At 38.8% G+C, this 18,641-nt stretch overlaps 3 protein-coding genes across 3 annotated transcripts in view; 1 reads left to right on the top strand and 2 right to left on the bottom strand.

Annotated features, from left to right (window-relative positions):
- The window catches only part of LOC127230010 (carboxylesterase 1F), a 31,529-nt gene extending 23,336 nt beyond the window's left edge, over window positions 1-8,193 (top strand). Inside the window, exons 12-14 of the mRNA XM_051195134.1 lie at window positions 6,466-6,597; window positions 7,546-7,618; window positions 7,871-8,193. Coding sequence (XP_051051091.1) covers window positions 6,466-6,597; window positions 7,546-7,618; window positions 7,871-8,042 — 377 coding nt within the window. The 3' untranslated portion in view covers window positions 8,043-8,193. The remainder of the gene's footprint in view (window positions 1-6,465; window positions 6,598-7,545; window positions 7,619-7,870) is intronic.
- LOC127230009 (carboxylesterase 1D) overlaps window positions 1-18,641 on the bottom strand; it is a 392,242-nt gene that overhangs the window by 322,751 nt on the left and 50,850 nt on the right. The window lies entirely within an intron of this gene.
- Window positions 16,955-18,641, bottom strand: part of LOC127230031 (liver carboxylesterase 1-like) — a 28,093-nt gene continuing 26,406 nt past the window's right edge. Inside the window, 1 exon segment of the mRNA XM_051195159.1 lies at window positions 16,955-17,372. Within this exon segment, the coding sequence (XP_051051116.1) occupies window positions 17,189-17,372 (184 nt within the window). The 3' untranslated portion in view covers window positions 16,955-17,188.

Consider the following 18,641-nt stretch of genomic DNA (forward strand, 5'->3'; position numbering starts at 1 on the left):
ATCACCAGGAATGTTGTTTCAGGGGGTCTGGCTTGCTCAAACCACATTAGTCTGGAAGGAATCCACAGCTTTTTATTTTCTGTGGAAACAAAAATAGAAATCCTTTTCCCCAGTGACTTGTCCTTAGACTTAAATTTGAAGTCAAAGCATTTTTAAAATATATAAATTGAATTGATCCAGCAGCATTTGTTTTAACAGTTGGTGTTTCCTCAGCAGTCAAACAATACAAAGACAATATAATACCGTACAAAATCCAGATTTTCTCCATCTGTGGCTTTTTTTTTAATTCTGTTTCTTTTCTAGTTTTTGAGACAGGGTTTGTCTGTGTAATTCTTATCTGTCCTGGAATTTACTCTGCATACTAGGTTAACTTTGAAATCACAAAGCTCTGCTTGCCTCTGTCTCCCGGGTGCTGGGATTAAAGGTGTGTGCCACCACACCCAGTTTCTCTTTGTCATTTTAAAACCATTTTATTCTTTTTTTTTTTTCTTCCATGTCTACATATATTTTAAAACTCACTGTAAGCCTTTAGTGGTTTTTCTTAATATGAATCTGTCTTTACTGTAAATCTTCATCTTTTTCTGGCTATAAGTCTTTTATCTGGTAAACAACAACATTGCTAAAATGAAAGTCATAGCTGTGTCAGCCATGGTTTATCAAAGATAGCGGCGGGTACTTTTACTGCCAGCACTGAAAGTTATGCTCACTGCCTAGGTCTACGCTGCCATCCAGCAAGCATGCTGCCGGCTTGGAGATGTGGTCACTGCCATTGCCATCTCTCATACACACCAATAAATTGTTAGCAGAGTCATTTAAAAGCCTTGCGGTTTTTTGCCGCTTATGCTGAGTCAGGAAATCTCCCTTAAAGGAGTCATGCAGAGTCCAACCAAGAAAAATACTACTACCAAGAAACCTTGCTTGTCTCTGTTCTTTTGTTTCTAAAACCACTGATTTGGACATGCAGTCCTATGTACTTGCAGGAGACAAATGTAGAAGACTGCTGGACCTTGATAGAGGGAGCTATTATGGGGTTAGGGAGAAACCTGGTGTTAGGGAAATTCTCAAGAATCCACAAAGATGACCCCAGATAAGATTCATAGCAATAGTGAAGAAGGTGCCTGAACTGGCCATCTACTGCAATCAGATTGATGACTGCCCTACTGTCATCAGAGATACTCTATCCAGGAACTGATGGAAGCAGATGCAGCTATCCACAACCCAGCACTGGGCCAAGCTTCTGGAGTCCAGAGTCCAGTCAAAGAAAGGGAAGAGGGATTATATGAACAAAGGGGACAAGATCATGATGGGGAAACCCACAAAGATAGCTGCCCCCAGCTAGTGGAAGCTCAAGGACTGACAGCTGGAGAACCTGCAATGGACTAAATATGAGTGACAGTGGTATGGCTTGGGAAGTTTGTGGGCCCCTGGCAGTCGCAACAAGATTTATCCCTAGTGCAAGAACAGGCTTTTAGAGACCATTTCCTATAGAGGGATACCTTACTCAGCCTTGGTGTAGCAGGAGGGGCTTGGCCCAGCCACAACTTAATTTGCCTGGCTTTGTTGACTCCCCATGGGAGGCCTTACTCTCTCTGAGGAGTGGATAGGGGTGAGGGAGGAGTAAACTGAAGGAGAGGAGGGAGGGAGAACTGTGGTTGGTATGTAAAACTAAAAAAAAAAAAAAAAAAAAAAAAAAAACTGAATTCATTGTTATGCAATACAATTAATGACTCCCTGTACCCCCAACAGCCTAAATTGCACCTTCCAACAATACATAAACTATCCAGGAATGTGACCATTTTCAAGTCAGCTCCAGCTTGATTTCTCTGAGTCCTACAACCAAAATGTGTTACATGATCAGCAAAAGATTTCTAAGTCTAGTTTTGCTGGGCAACAAAGAAAAATGGCAATAATTTATGTTTTTTGTAGTGTATGAAGGGGTGTTCTGGGGCTTCTCTGACCAATAAATCATATGGCACTGTAACTTTTATTTTCTAACTCATATCTTCTGGGGAATGTATTGTTAACTCATGTAGTGTTCAAACTCCCTTTTCAAAGATAATGCACTTTCAAATTAGTTTAAAAAGCAGTGGGTTTCCTAAGGGTTTTTCATACATCTTTAATTTTGATCAAGCAGCTCTCACTCACTTCTCCCCTTCCCATCTCCTTTTTCTCTAGTCTCTGCTTAAACTTTAACCTTCAACACTCCACTCCCTTTTTTCATGCAATGTGTTCTAGTATCTCCTAACTCCTTAACACATTTTCTCCTTAACTTCCCTGTGCCTTTAAAGCTTCCTGACTTGTATAGATCCCCCCAAATGCAAAAAACTTAGAAATTTGAAACTAGGGTCCACATACAAGAGGGAACACAGCATTTGTCTGTCCAAAGATGAGTAATTTCACTTGGCGTAATGTTTTCCAGTCCCATTTATTTTCCTACAAATTTGACAATTTGACTTTCTTTACAGCTTAGTAAAAGCCCATTGTGTGTGTACTTCATTCTCATTATTCATTCTTAACTTGAAGTATGTCTAGGCTGATTCCACTTCTAGTAATTTGGAATAGAGCAGCAAGGATTGCAAATAACTCTAGAAGAGACTATAGAGTCCTTAGAAAGTATATGTCCCAAAGGACAGGTCACATGGTACTTCTAGTTTCAGCTTTTTGAGAATCCTCCACACAAATATCCATGGTGGCTGAACCAATTTGCACTCCTACCAACAATGGATATGTGTTACCTTTCCCTCTATTTCTACCAGCATTAATTGACATTTGTTTTTTGAAAGTGTTTATTTATTTTCTTTTTTTGGTGATAATCATTCTGATTGTGGCAAGAGGGAATCTAAAAATAACTTGAATTTGACTTTTATTTTCCTGATGCTAATAAAACGGTTTTAGCCACTTGTACTTCTCATTTTGAGATTTCCATGTCTTTTGTTTTATTACGTTGTTTATTTTCTTGATGTTTAGTTTCTTGTAACTTTGTATAGTCTAGGTACCAATCCTTTTATCAGATATAAATGACAGTCTCCTTCATCATGTAGGCTGCTTGAAACTCAGTTGACTGAGTTCTATTTGCTCTACAAAAAATCTCTTTTTTTAAGTTTATTAAGTCTCATTTGTTGATTACTGGGTTTATTCTCTCAACAATCCTATTCAGAAACAAAGTCCTGTGTATATATCTTGACACATACTCCCTACATTTTCCTCTAGCAATTTCAGTTTCGAATCTTAGGTTGAAGTTCTCCACCCATTGGTAGTTGGTTTTGTGCAAGTTGAGAAATAAGGATTTAGTTTCATTTTTCAACACAAACATATTTGTCTTTCCTAGAATAAAGAAGCTTTTTTTTGCCTGATGTATATTTTTGACATTTTTGTTAGCCAGGTGGTTGTAGTCATGTGGTATTATATCTGGGTCCTCTATTCTACCCTATCCATCTGTATGTCTCTCTCTGTGCCAATAACATGCTGTTTTTAGTCCTATGGCTCTGAAGTACAGTTTGAAATCAGATATGGTGATAGCTCCAGGAGCAGTACTCCCCCCTTTTCCTTTAAAAAGAGATTGGTTGTGATCATTCACCATTTATAACTAACTCCATTTAAATGAAAACAAACATTTATAAACAATATTTGGGAATTTGGGTGTTGTTCTCTCCAAACTCCTTCCTGCTGTATGGGGGCTCTGTCAATACCATGTGGATCCTGAGAAAATCCAGAATCCTGACCAAATCCGGCTGTGGCAGTCTAGGCTGCAGTGTCTCAGCTGTTTTGGATGTTGGATCACCTGAGCCACTATTTCGGGAACTATATTAGTCTGGAAGGAATCCACAGCTTTTCATTTTCTGTGGAAACAAAAGCAGAATCTAGTTTCCAAGGTAACATGTCCTTAGACATACATTTTGAAATCAAAGCATGTTTAAAATATATAGGTTGGATTAATCCAGCAGCATTTATAATCAAATGTCGGTTAGCAACTGTTGCTCCTTTCTCAGCAATCAAACAATTCAAAGACAACATGATAACATACAGTATCTAGTATTTTCCATCACTGGGTGGATTTTTTTTTTTTTAATCTATGTTTTACTTTTTTTAAATTTTTTGAGACAGGATTACTCTGTGTACTTTTACCTATCCTAGAATTTACTCTGTGGACCAGGCTGGCCTTGAAATCACAGAGATCTGCCTGCCCCTGCTGGGATTAAAGGTGTGAGCCACCATCACCTAGCTACTCTATTTCTTTTTTAACCAATTTATCTTTTCTTCCTCTCCCAAGCCTATGTATATTTTTAAACACATTGTAAGCTGTTTGAGGTTTTTCTTTTTCCCTCTGAATCTGTCTCTACTGTACATCTTTTTTTCTGCCCATGAGTCTTTTATCTGCTAAACAGCATTGCTAAATTAAAGCAGCAGCTGGCCCCATTCTATTCCTTGGCTTTCTGAGAGTCTAGCTTCATTTCTAGCTTCATGCTTATTGCCACAACTGTGCAGTTTCTGGGTTCATGCTGCCAAGAAGAAGCATGCTGTCGGCTGCTCATAAAATACAACTTAATTGTTTGGTATCAGAGCCTCTTTAAAAAGCCCTGGATTTTTTGCTGATAATGCTGAGACAGGAAGCTTCCCTTAAAGGAGCCACACTCCTCTCCTTGTCTCTAGCAAACAAGAGCCTGAGAGAAAATGTTGCTACCAAGAAGCTGTTCTTGACATTGTTCTTTTGTTTTTAGAATCCCTTTTACCTTTTGTCAGATTTTATGTGGAAATTATTGAAACCCACATTGGTGGCACCATTTGAAGATGGAAGTTTCTGTCTTGCCTGGTTCCACAGCTACATTTCCCCAAATAAACACACAGATGCCGTATTAATTATAAAACTGTTGGCTGATGGCTAGGGCTTCTGTCCTAGCTCTGTCCTAATCATTAACCAATTTCTATTAATCTATGCGTTTTCATGTGGTCTCGGCTTACTGGAGAATACCCTGACATGTCACTCCTTTGGCAGCTACATGGCGTCTCCTCAAGGCCTCCCTCTGTCTTCCTTTCCCCAGCCTTCTCCTGGTCTGGTTACCCTGCCTATGCTTCCTGCCTGGCTATTAGACAAAAAGAGTTTTATTCATCAATCAATAAGAAAAACATACACACAGAAGGACATCTCCCATCAGTCAAGTCAATTCAGAAAAAGAAAATACTTGCTATAATTTCATTATTGTTAACTTTGATGAAGATTTTTTTCTTCTGTCTTCACGTGGAATATATTTCTGAAGAAAATTCTATGGGATTTTAAAAAATAAATCTTGGTTGGCATAGCCTCTTCATTTTGTTTGGAATATTTGTATGCTTTATCCCAGAGCTGTTTCCATATGAATGACTTGACTTTTTTTAAGGGTGGGGATACTGAAGTAACTTCCTGTTATTGTATATGATCTTTATCTTCCATAAGACCAACTGATGGTTGTTCTGTATATTTAGATGCTCTGATATTGGATATATGTTTACAATTGTTATTCTCTCTTGATGAATTAACCAATAAATTCAACATGCAATGCCTTTATTTCTCTAATTTTATGGTCTTGACTTGAACTTTATCTTCTCATTTAATCGTAGCAATGTCTCTTCTCTGTTAGTTTCTACATGTGTATAGTACCTCTTCCTGTTCTTTCACCTTCAAAGATATAAAGGTTTAAAAGTGAAAAAAGCCTCTGCCTTACTTAGGAAAGTATAATCTATTTATATTGGAGGGGATTATTACTTTGCAAAAACTCGATATTGCTATTTTCTTAGGATTTGTTGTTATTGTTGCTGTTTCTCAAATACTCAATATTTTTCCACATATATGGCTGCCCTCCCTTATGGCTTGATGATTCTCCATAGGAGAATGCCTTGAGTCTTTTGGTTTTATTTTGTGCCTCTTCTATACTGAAAATAGATTCTTCTCTCATATATTATATCCTGGCTACAGTCTTCCCTCTCACTAGTCCTCTCAGATACTCCCATACCTTCCCTTGCCCCAAGATCCACTCACCCTCCATCTCCCTTCAGAAAGGAGCAGGCCTCCAAGAGACAACAACCAAACAGGACAAAACAAGATACAATAAGACAAGGCAAAAGCCCTCATACCTAGGCCAGACAAGGCAACTCAATGGGAGGGAAAGAGACCCAAGAGCAGGCCAAAGAGTTGAGACATGCTTGCTCCCATTGTTAGAACTCCCACAAAGCATCAAGCTAACCTGTTAACATATAGGTAGTATATTTACCAGGTTCATTGTATACATTTATTTTAATTGGATTAACATAAGACTCAAATACCACTTTTATTTATTAGCTATGTACATATAAGCAAATCAAGTATCTTTCCTGAAGTTGGTTTTCTGAAGTACTTATGAACAGGGCTCTCCTTCAAAGGTAGGAGTAGCCTTGATTCCATCTGGGTATATGTCAAATAACATGAGCTGATATGAATCCATGTCTTTACAGATACTGGAGCTCCTACCTACATGTATGAGTTTCAGTACCACCCAAGCTTCTCATCACACATGAGACCCAAAAATGTAGTCGGAGACCATGGAGATGAAGTCTACTCTGTCTTTGGAGCCCCCATTTTAAGAGGTAATGGCTCCTGTGTGGCAGGTATGAGGTTAGAATTAAGAGGTCCAGCCTCCAGTCTTGATTTTGGCAGCCTTAAACAAATTTCTCCAATCTTGATCTTAATTTCTTAATTCAACAAAAAGGGGATGAGATACACATGAATGTGAGCAGCCTTTCTGCTGGTCTAACATACACTAGGAAGGATATATAAATATGTTCCCAGCATACCTGCTCTCACATTCCTGATCACTGACTATAGAAAGAGATTTTGTATGTCATAATAAGCCACTTGATGACAAGAATGCCACTTCTTAACTTTATATTCAAAATAACATATCAAATTATGACTGACTGGAAGTGAAGTCATAATTGGTGCTATTAACCAGACTCACATTTATTGGTATTTCCATCAATCTGTGTAGATATTTAAAGTACTTGTGTTTTTATCAATACTATTGTTAATACAATATCAAGCTATTACACAGTTAATGTTTGAGGAAAACCTTCCTAACCCATTGACTTTCAAACATCCAATGTGGCTCCTAACCTGTCTCATTGCTGTTCATGACACATTGGTATCTCTGGGAAACTCCCAGTTAAGAAAGTTCTTAGCACATTTGCATTTTTATATTTTTCAACCCTCACAACTCTACAAAACTAAGAAAAGATCTAAGAGCCAACAATATTATGGGATAGATCTTTCTACCCTGAATGAGGAAGAACAAAGAGATGGACATGTAAAATAATGGCAGTTAGTACTGGATGGTCTGCATTTCACTGGTAAGTCCTGGATCAGTTATCCTCAGTCTGAAATTATACACTAGTTAACCAGGATTTTGTAGACTTTGACTAATTAGAAGTTGTGCCTTTCTTAACAGTACCCTGAATTCTGCTGCTGGTGGGCCCAAGAGCTATGCTTTTAGTGGTGACAAGTTTTAAACCTCTCTCTCCTTCTTTTATTCCCCACAGAGGGTACCTCAGAAGAGGAGATCAATCTCAGCAAGATGGTGATGAAATTCTGGGCCAACTTTGCTCGAAATGGGTGAGGTGGGGAGAAAGATGGGACTGGGGTGGTGAGCAAGGTGAGACCTTCAGGTGCTCACTGGGAAAAAGGACAGTTTCTAAGTTTAGTGATGAATTCAAATCTAGTCACTTCAAACCTCTGTGCTTACATTGGTTCTCCCCATCTCCTGTAATGGTTGAGAACATATAATCCAGGAATCACTGTATCTCATAAAAAAAAAAATGGAGAATCACAGTAGCTTTGAGGAATTCAGTTTGATTCTGTTCCCAGGAACCCTAATGGTGAAGGCCTGCCCCATTGGCCAGAGTATGACCAGAAGGAAGGCTACCTGCAGATCGGTGCCACCACCCAGCAAGCCAAGAGACTAAAAGGGGAGGAAGTAGCTTTATGGACTGAGATCCTGGCCAAGAAACAACCCCAGCCAGAGCACAATGAGCTGTGAATGCCAGGCTCTGAGAGCTTCAGATCAGAGAAGCCAAGATATGGTTCTCTCACTAAAGATATTTGTAAATTAAAGATGGATCTTGGAGGACCCTGGAGAATTTTGTTATAGAGATGAACAGAGGCCAGAGGGGAAATGTTTGTACTTGTGACCTCAGTTTTGAGAATAAATGTTCTTTATAAGGTCTAATAAGTATCTGTGTTTTGGACTGACTATAAAATTATGTAACCCCAGGGGGGGAGGGTGGAGAGAGAGGTGAGGAGGGAGAGAGAATTCATAAAGATATTTCACAAGAGGTAATATGTGCCATAGAGAATAGTTACCTTGAAATCAAAGACAAAAGAATAATGCTGCAAGAAAAACAGGCTGTGAATTTTGAATTGTTTTACACCTCTAGCTGAGAGATGTCATCGTACATGGAGAAGAATGATACTACCATTTACTAGAGTTCTAGATGTCAAGTGTGAGCTAATATCACAGTTGAATGCCGTAGGATCTTCATATTGAAGGAGCATTTTATACCAACTATTAACTTCTCTATGTGTATGTCCAGGTGCTCATGGGGGAAAATCAGAGGCATGCTCAGACATGTACTCTTATGAATGAAATCCTTCAGCCGCTGGACCTACTACAGCTTAAGACATAGACAAAAACTATGTATTGAAAGGTGATAACAAATGAACTATTACTAATCATTTCTGTTAGTGTTAGACAAATCACTAAGGAATTCCCATGTTCAAATATCAGAGGCACAGTGTTCTCCTGAACTTATGGCTGAAACCAGATTGTAGAAAACACTCCTGGATGACACCTTTGAGTCACAATATGTAATGCTTTAAGTAGAAGCAATCTAGGAGAGCAGAAGCATAGGGCATATCTAAAGAAGAGAGGTGAAGAAGACAGTAAGAAAGGAGGCTGTGAATAAAGGTAACCATTACTAACAATGTAGAAAAAAGTCACTTAGAAATCTACTAATCTAAACTTAAAAACTATAATTAAACTATAATTAAAAACTATAATTAAAAAATAGAATTTGATTAGAAGTACCTTGCATGGATGAATAATGCCAATCCCAGAACCCATGATAAAAATTTCAGTTACAGGTATTGGATAGTTCTCCATTATTTGCTTGTTAGGAAGGCTCTCAAGACTTCCAAAACAATAGAGACTATTGATATTTCTTAGGGATACCTACTAGAATGAACTAGTAAGAACCTATTTGTGAAGATTCCACACACTTTAGTTGTAGGACAGAGATAAATGAAAAAATTCAACTGGAAACTTCTGTATTGCTCAACTTTCATATTGCCAAAAAAGTGCTGTGAGGGTAACTTGGGAAAAAACAACTCATGAATGGAAACATCTGCATGTAGTCATTGCATGCTGCAATACTAATCTTCCAGGAAACGTATGTCCACTAGTACAAAAGTGAAACAGAAGTAACCACCTACTCTCTGTCTCTATTTGAGTCTTGCTCCATAAGAGAGAATTCATGCCTGGTTCTTTACTCCTGATCTATGGCTAGGAAGAAGTTACTTACTCCTGTTGTTTTGCAAGTAGAGATGATGTCAAACTGCTTTCTTAATACTAATGTTTAAACCCAAAGAGAAACCTTACTTTCATCCTGATCAAAGAAACTTAATTTGGAGAGTATGGTCTTGTGGTTGTTCAAAGGTCTGAGAATAATTGACTATTAACTGTTTCCTCCGAAATGGAAATCCCTCCAAGTCTCCAGGACCATCAGAAAACAGGAGGTGGAAAGAATATAACACCAGATAATGGGGAGGAGGATGTGAAACACTGTCTTTTGAGATTGGCAAAGCTATAGCAGTCATAAACTCACTACAGCAATGGTTGCCAGCACTGAGCTGATTCAAATATTGGGTTTGTTAACGTTTATTCCTGGGTGAGGCTATTCATGGACCATCCAAAGGAAGCATAAACATTGCAGAAGATGCTTTTAAACCTTATCAGTTCTGCTTCTGTAAACATGATTCCCCAAGAAGAACTGTCCTAGATGACAATAAGACTAAAAGACCAACGGCAGATGGCCTTATAGACCTCAGTCATATAAATTCAAAAGTACTGTACCAGTTAAAATAACCAGTGCCAAAATTCTATGGATGCTATGTGAATCTTCAGGGCACTTGCTCAGCTGGGTCAGCTAGCCTAAAGCAACTGAATCCTCTGATCATTCATTGCCTGGTTTCTTGAGAGCTTTGTTTCCTGTAACAATACTAGATTAACTAGGCACCCTACACTTTACCTAGTGAATAGTAGCTGTTCATACAGTGACCTCATCTGGTTTGATCTAGGCAGCTAATCATCTTTTCTTACAAAACAACTCAGGACCCTCCCATCTGACTTCCCCTCAGCGCCATCTTTGACTGGCCTGTGTGCCCTACACACCTCTTCAGATTCCTCAAGCAAAATCAGAAAGAATAGGTTCAATAAAATCAAAAGTACATCTAGTTTTATTCCTCAATGCTTTGCAGTTATAATTTCTTAGACAACATAAAACATGATATAACATGTATATTATGTCAGCTCACCCATTCTGGCTAGGCTAAGTCTCCATGGATTGAAGGAAATGCCATAGAACTGAGTGGGATAATCAGGGGGCTCAAGGCTTTTCAGCTCAAGAACAGTGTTCTGTCTTAAGCCTTTTTCTGAACCAAGATGATTGTTTTATTCTTACTTTGTATTCAGTTCATATTCTCCATTTCTTGTATTCATTTGGACATACGGAACCATGCTTTCATCTCTGGACCAAGAAGACCCTCCTCACTTCTTGACCTTATTTGAATTTGTTTATGGAACAAACAAAATTATCATATAACAGTCATAACAATAAAAGTCATCACTTTGCTCTGTTCTTGGCATACCTGTAAATACTGGAGAAGCTGGAGACTTTCCACATTTTGGACTTTGAATTTCTATTTCTACTTTGATAAATATTACTTCTCCTAACATCTCTGATCAAAGAAACTTTGCTCAGAATGGAAATGTCAAGGTCATCCTTGCTAGCTCCATTTTTTGCTATTATATTGCTGTGTCCTCCTGGCACCTGAGACTAGACTTTCCTCTTCTATACACCAGATCCAATGATGCTTGGCCTTCTCGGAGATGAAGGATCTGGGAGTGCTGCTTATAATGGACATGGAATTATGACCACTATCTTCCTGGCTAACCACCTTTGGCCAGTTGTGTATCCTCAATGTATCTCATTTTCCTCATCTGTGTGGCAGCCACAGTAGATGTCTGGAGCTGATGTGGGTGGAAACTACCTTGCATCTGAGATACACATTTTTCTCTTCCAAGCTCTCTCACATTAACAAGGACAATGATATCTAGTCTCAGTTACCAGTGTGAGGCCTGATCCCAGAGTGACTAAGACATAATTTCAATAAACTTAAGCTGTAAAAGCACAGAAAACCCAACAACCCATGTAATTACATAAGGAGAAACTGGAACTCTGATTAGGGAAAGCTGGAACATGCAGCCAGGATACAAGGCAATAGCCTGAGTCTTTTGATCTTTGAACTTGTGCTTTTTGATATGGGCTAGTCATGGCAGACAGCGTGCCCCTCTTATGTTCATAGTACCTGTGACAACACATTCTGACCTATGATAAAGGTGTGAGGAGGGAGCCTGGGGCAATCTCAGCTGCACCTTTCCTTGTGTCAATATTTCTTTATTTTATTGTAGGCTGTTTCCATCAGTAACTGCCTTTGGTACTTATTTATGACACAGTAAATCAGCATTTCCTACATAAATGATGGGCCCAAGATAGAGCAAGCTTCCATTTGTAGGCCAGAGGTCAGGAAGGGGTTGCTGGGAAAGAAGCAAATCTTGGAATATACCACCTTGCTTAGAGTCAAGGTGTACAAAAGATTTTGAACTTTGGACTGATATGGTCCTTATACATAATTTCTAACATTAGAAAAAGAGGTGAGGACCAAGTTTCATTCACTCAGCCACGGATTTCTTCATCCATCTATTGTGAATTCAGTGTTCCCAGACATAGGCAGACTTGAGAATCAGGGAAAGCAAGAAGAGAAAAGATTAACAAATGGCCTTGACTTAAAGACATTGCTATCTTCTCTGAAAAACAAACAAGCAAGCAAAATCAACAACAACAACAAACATCATAACCTCTTGAGCTTAGCCAGTAGTCCCTGAACTGAGTTGTCATTCTGGGATGACCTTTACTCAGTCCTTTCATGAAGATAGTAAGGAACCCAAGAAGAAGGATATACATGGTCTCTATCCTGGAAAATGTCCAGCTCTGGACACAGGTCTTGGAGACACTGATCCAGACTTAAATCCTGGGTCTACATTTGAGAAAATGGGAGACTGAGACTGTTTCTTACCTTTTTAGCCTCTGTTTCCTCAAATGGAGATCACCACATGTACAAGCTCAGGTATCACTCAGTTTTCTGGAGAAAGCAGCATGTCTGCTGTTCCTGGCTCAGCACACATGCATTATTCAGATTTTCAGGAAGCTCTGAATCCTCCTTCAACAGCCTGTGCATTATCCTAAGGGCATGGGCTTCATTCAGGTTTGGGGCAGGTAAAACAGATGGCCTGAGTCAAGCCCTGCCTCTATGACTTAAAAGTGAGATCTTGACAGACTCACATTTCTTCTCTGTCACACAAGGAAGTATCATTTCCTACCCACAGTTTGTGGGTTTTATTTTTAATTGAAGAGCATATGAATCAGGTAAGAAAATGAGGGTGTAAAATAACATGATCAGAATCTTGTTAATAACATGAAACCATAGTAGATACTATGAACCAATAATTATCCCGAGCACTGGAATAAACCCACAAACTGTGAATTATTGTATTCCTTGCATCTTTGGGCCTCATCAGGCACACATTAGGTTCTGATAATGTTGGGGAAATGATGAAGGCTTCTGGGAGAACATGGATGTGAGCTGAGCTTAGCAGTGGGAGAATTTGAAGTGCATAGGAGGAACATTAGGAAACAGCAACATCAGGGCAACACATGTATTTTTGACTAACCACTCATACACAGAGAATTTTAATTCACCTCTAGATAACTGAGATGAGATGAAGCTAATGCAGATGCAGGCCTAACCAGAGTCTAGGCACAAGGCAATTGCAGAAAACATGATATCACTGGCCTTTGTTCTCTTTTTAGCAATTTGAAGAGGCTTGGAAGGATGAAAGAAGAGAGAACAGTAGATTCACTGAGTTACATTACACCCTGAGTTATGAGAGCTGGAAAGGAGACAGATTGCTTGCCAAAGCCTTGCTGGGAACTTGTATGTGTTTTGTGACATATTCCACATGTCATAGCCTAGACATAAGTGACCAAACCAAATAACATCAGTATTTTCCCCGACTGTGCTACCTGTGTCCTATGTGATTGTGTTGCCCTTCTTCAGGTAATGGTGTGGATCCATGGAAGTGGACAGGTATGGTGGACTGCCCCTCTCTACTCATGAATATGTGGCTGTAGTAGTCATTCAATATGCCCTAGGTATCTGGAGCTTGACCAGGTAAGATAATAGGATCTTTTCTGCATATTAATCCTTGCATTGGTCTGTATTCTTTTGACAAAACATCCAGGAAATGTAGGACACTGTGAAAAGGCCAAACCTAAGAATAATAGGCATAGAAGAAGGTGAAGAAGCCCACCCAGCTCAAAGGTTCAGAAAACATATTCAACAAAATCGTTGAAGAAAACTCCCAATCTGAGGAAGGACATGCCTATGAAACTAAAAGAAGCATACTGAACACCAAATATACTGGAACAACAACAAAAAGACTCCCTTAATACATCATAATTAAAGCACATAACATACAGAATAAAGAAAGAATATTAAGAGCAGCGAAGGAAAAAGTACAGGTAACATGTACAGGCAGACCTATCAAAATTACACCTGACTTCTCCATGGAAATGCTCAAGGCCAGAAAGTCCTGGATAGATGTTCTACAAGTGCTAAGAGTCCACGGATGCCAGCCCAGGCTGCTATACCCAGAAAAACTCTATATCCTTATAGACAGAGAAAACAAGGTATTTAATGACAAAGCCAGATTTTCACAATACGTATCTACAAATCCAGCCCTACAGAAAGTCTGGAAGGAAAACTTCAACACAAGGAAATTAACTATGCTCACAAAGACATTGGCAATAGATAATCCCACTTCACCAGAACCCAAAGGTTAAAGAAGGATAAGTATATTCACAATACCATGGACAACAACAAATCTAAAACAAACAAGAATTAAAATTCAATGGTCCTTACTTTCCCTGAACATTAATGATCTTAACTCGCCTATAAAAACACACAGGATAAAAGAATGGATATGAAGACAGAACCCATCAGTCTGCTGCATACAAGAAACACATCTAAGCTTCAAAGACAGACATTACCTCAGGGTAAAGGGTTGGGAAAAGATCTTCCAATCAAACGGACCCAAGAAGTAAGCAGGTGTAGCTACCCTAATATCTAACAAGTTAGACTTCAACAAAAAATAACCAAAAGAGATGAAGACGGTCATTTCGTATTCATCACAGGAGAAATCTGTTAACACAAAGTCTCAATTCTGACCATCTATGCCCCAAATACGAAGGCACCCACATTAGTAAAAGAAAAACTACTAAAACTCAAAGCTCACAGAAAATCTCAGACACTCATAGTGAGCGACTTCACCACCCCACTCTCACTACTAGACAGGACCACCAGACAGAAACTTAACAAAGAAACAAAAGAAGTAACAGAAATTATGACCCAATTGTGTTTAACATACAAACACAAAGAATATACGTTCTTCTCTGCTCCACATGGAACCTTCTCTAAAATCATACACACACTAGGCAACATAACAAACCTCAACAGATACAAAAAAAATGTAATAGTCCCCTGTATCTTATCAGACCACCATGCTTTAAAGTTGGAATTCAACAACAACAACACTAATCGCAGACACCGCATAAACTCATGGGAACTAAACAATGTGCAACTGCACCATACCAGGGTCAAAGAAGAAATAAAGAAAGAAATTAAAGACTTCCTAGAATTCAAAGAGAATGAAGACACAACATACCCGAACTTATGGGATACTTTGAAAGCATTGCTGGGAGGGAAGTTCATTGCACTAAGTGCTCATATGAAGAAAACAGAGGATAGTCACATTAGAAAATTAACAGCACAACAAAAGCCTTAGAACAAAAAAAAAAAAAAAAAAAAAAAAAAAAGAAAGAAAGAAAGAAAAGGAAACTCACCCTGGAGGAGTAGACACTAGAAAATGATCAATTTGAGGGATAAAATCAATAAAGTACAAACCATGAAAGCAATACAAAAAAAAAAAATCAATGTAACAAAGAGCTCGTTTTTTGTTTTTGTTTGATAAAATCAACAAGATAGACAAATATTTATCCAAACTAACCAAAACACAGAGAGAACATGCAAAATCAGAAATGAAAAGGGGGACATAACAACAAACACTAAGGAAATCCAGACAATTTTCAGATCATACTTTGAAAACCTGTACTCCACAGAATTTGAAAATTCAAAAGAAGTAGACAAATTTCTGGATAACTATCATTTACCAAAATTAAGTCAAGAACAGATAGGCAACTTACATAGATTTATAACCCCAAATGGAATAGAGCCAGTCATCAAAAGCCTCCCAACCAAAAATTAAAGCCCAGGATAAGATGGCTTCAGTGCAGAATTCTACCAGAAATTCAAAGAGCTAATACCAATACTCCTCAAATTGTTCCACACAATAAAAGCAGAAGGTTCATTACCAAACTCTTTTTATGAGGCCACAATTACCTTGGTACCCAAGCCACACAAACACACAACTAAGAAAGAAAACTACAGACCAATATAACTAATGAACATTGATGCAAAAATACTCAATAAAATACTGGAAAATCGAGCCCCAGAACATATCAGAGAAATCACCCAACAAGACCACGTAGGCGTCATCCCTGGTTTACAGGGATGCTTCAACATATGAAAATCAATCAATGTGATCCCACCATATAAACAAACTGAAAAAGAAAAACCACATGATCATTTCACTAGATGCTTTAATAACCTTTAACAAAATTCAACACCATTTTCATGATTAAGGTCTTGGATAGATCAGGGATAACAAGACCATACCTAAAGATAATAAAAGCAATATACAGTAAACCAAGAGCCAACATCAAACTGAATGGAGAGAAGCTTAAGGCGATTCCTCTAAAATCAGGAACAAGACAAGGCTGCCCTCTCTCTCCATATCTCTTCAATATTGTACTTGAAGTTCTAGCTAAAGCAATAAGACAACAAAAGGAGATCAAGGGGATCCAAATTGGAAAGGAAGAAGTCAAACTGTCACTATTTGCAGATGATATGATAGCTTACACAAGCAACCCAATAAACTCTACCAGGGACTATAATTATCCCAGTTGTATAATATTCTGTCTAATTTGTATGTCATCTAACAGTGTGCTACCATAAACACACCTGAGGTTGGGCTGAGGAGGGCTGAGATTGGGATTCCATCTCAGCAACTACAGGTAGTTGTCAACCATGCTCAGATAATGCAGCTTCTTTCTCAGTAAACTGGTAAGAAACCCCTTCCCTCATCTAAGTAAGACCAATAAATTCATTAGACCGGCAAGCTAGACTTTGGTGGAATCATTCTGTTGATCTGTCATTCCTTCCCTCTCTGGAGTGAATAGCCTTCTTCATGTTCCCCAGGAAAAAGTGGCAAAATAGCATCTCATTTTTCCCACAGTTTGTTTGTTTCATTTATGATTCAGGACAGCCAATCATCTATCCACTACCTGTATAAGTGGAATATCACTACACTGGATCTCTCTCCATACTTCCCTCTGGGAGTCACATACATTTATCTTGATTCAAGGACACAGATCCTGGTTTGATTTACAGTTATGATTTATACTGTTGTAAAAACAAAAACAAAAAAACCAAAAACAAAAAACTGAGAGCACAAAGACCAATATATCTCTCTTGTTGCTTATACAATATATCAAAGTGTTTATACACTCAATAGTAAGATGCCTTGTTTTGTAGAGCAAACAAACGAGCAAAAGTCTCTGTGGAATAGCCATTTCTTGGCTCCAGGCACTCAAATCTGGCTGGACATCCTGATCAGAGCTCCACATGGTCCCTCTTGGTCGGCCTCTTTACTACATCCTTAGCCCTGAGCTCAGTCCAAAAGGCGACTTCCTTGTCTTTCAGCTTATAGGCTACCTGTGTTGGGACTCCAATCTGCATGTATGCTTCCTTCTGGTCATACTCTGGCCAGTGGGGCAGCCCTTCCCCATTGGGATTCCTGTGAACAGAATAAAAAGAGAAATTCACCAAATCAGCTGTGCTGTCCCCATAGTGTTTGAAGATGTGCAAGGAGGGCCTAGCTCATCTCTGCCAAGAAATCAGTAACCAGATCTCTATCTCCTGCCCAGGAGATCTTATTCATTGTAAGAACATTTACATTGTGGTTTGGTGGTAAATTTTCCTTGTGTGATACAGGCTGATACCAACCTGGGCATGAGTGGAAACTTAAACAGAACCCTGAAGGCCTGGCCTTGAATAGCTCCCCTCCCCCACTCTTCTATCTCACTGTTTCTTCCTGTCAAGATGCTGGAACTTTTTGTACAAACTTGTCACTACCATGATGCTCTTCCTCAGAATAGTCCCCTAATAAAAAGTCCAAATGTAACACAGAGCCCAAAATAAACATTCATCCTTTGAACCGACTGAAAGCCTATACATGAAATTGTTACTGAGATAAGGACATCATCTAATTAATCCGATGTTATAATTCTGAAGACTTTTAAACTCTTTTGTGACAGAGTTTGGAAATGTTTGGTGAGTGTGCTGCAGAATACCCAGAATGCAGTTAGTAAGGCTCTCAGCATAGTCTAGTGAGAACTAATGGGGAAAAGACATAGAAATCATTCATTTGATCACTGACATGGGAATGAGTCTTCTATAAGCGACTGTATTGGAAGCCATCCATGTTCCGTTGTGGAAATTAATTTATCTAAATTTTTTCCATTCCTTGAAATTTTATGAGAGGCTGAGTTCAAAGGTGGTGCACTATTTAACTAGTGGGAGAGATTTAGGGAGCACGTATTGCAGGCAGTGGCAATGCTATTTTCTGCTGACTGTGATCTGTTTACACTGATTTAGGAGCAAAAATTACACCAAAAAGGCTTGAAATTTGGAGTTTTGCCAAACAAGGAGCATGTTTAACATTGTCTGCAAGGACATTCTGTTGTTCGAGGGATTCGAGCCCTGGGATCAAGTATGCTTTGTATAAGAAGAAAGGGGAGCTAATTCAATGAAGACTTAAGAGGCTGTCAATTAGTCCATCACAGACTTTGAACACAAAATTGTTTTGAAGAATTTGCTTTGAGAATAGAACACTAGGGATCCCTGCCACCCACAAAGTGGTTTAAGGAACTGATTCCATTGAATTTATTTTCCCATATTCAGTGACTTGGAAGCTGCTATAGCTAACATTTCAAGGAGGCCTGAAAAATCTCAGGCCACAGTTGCATCTCAGCATTGTCTATGTGGTACTAGTTCTGTAAACATG

The sequence above is a fragment of the Phodopus roborovskii genome, unplaced genomic scaffold, assembly GCF_943737965.1.
Source record: "Phodopus roborovskii unplaced genomic scaffold, PHOROB, whole genome shotgun sequence".
NCBI lineage: Eukaryota > Metazoa > Chordata > Mammalia > Rodentia > Cricetidae > Phodopus > Phodopus roborovskii.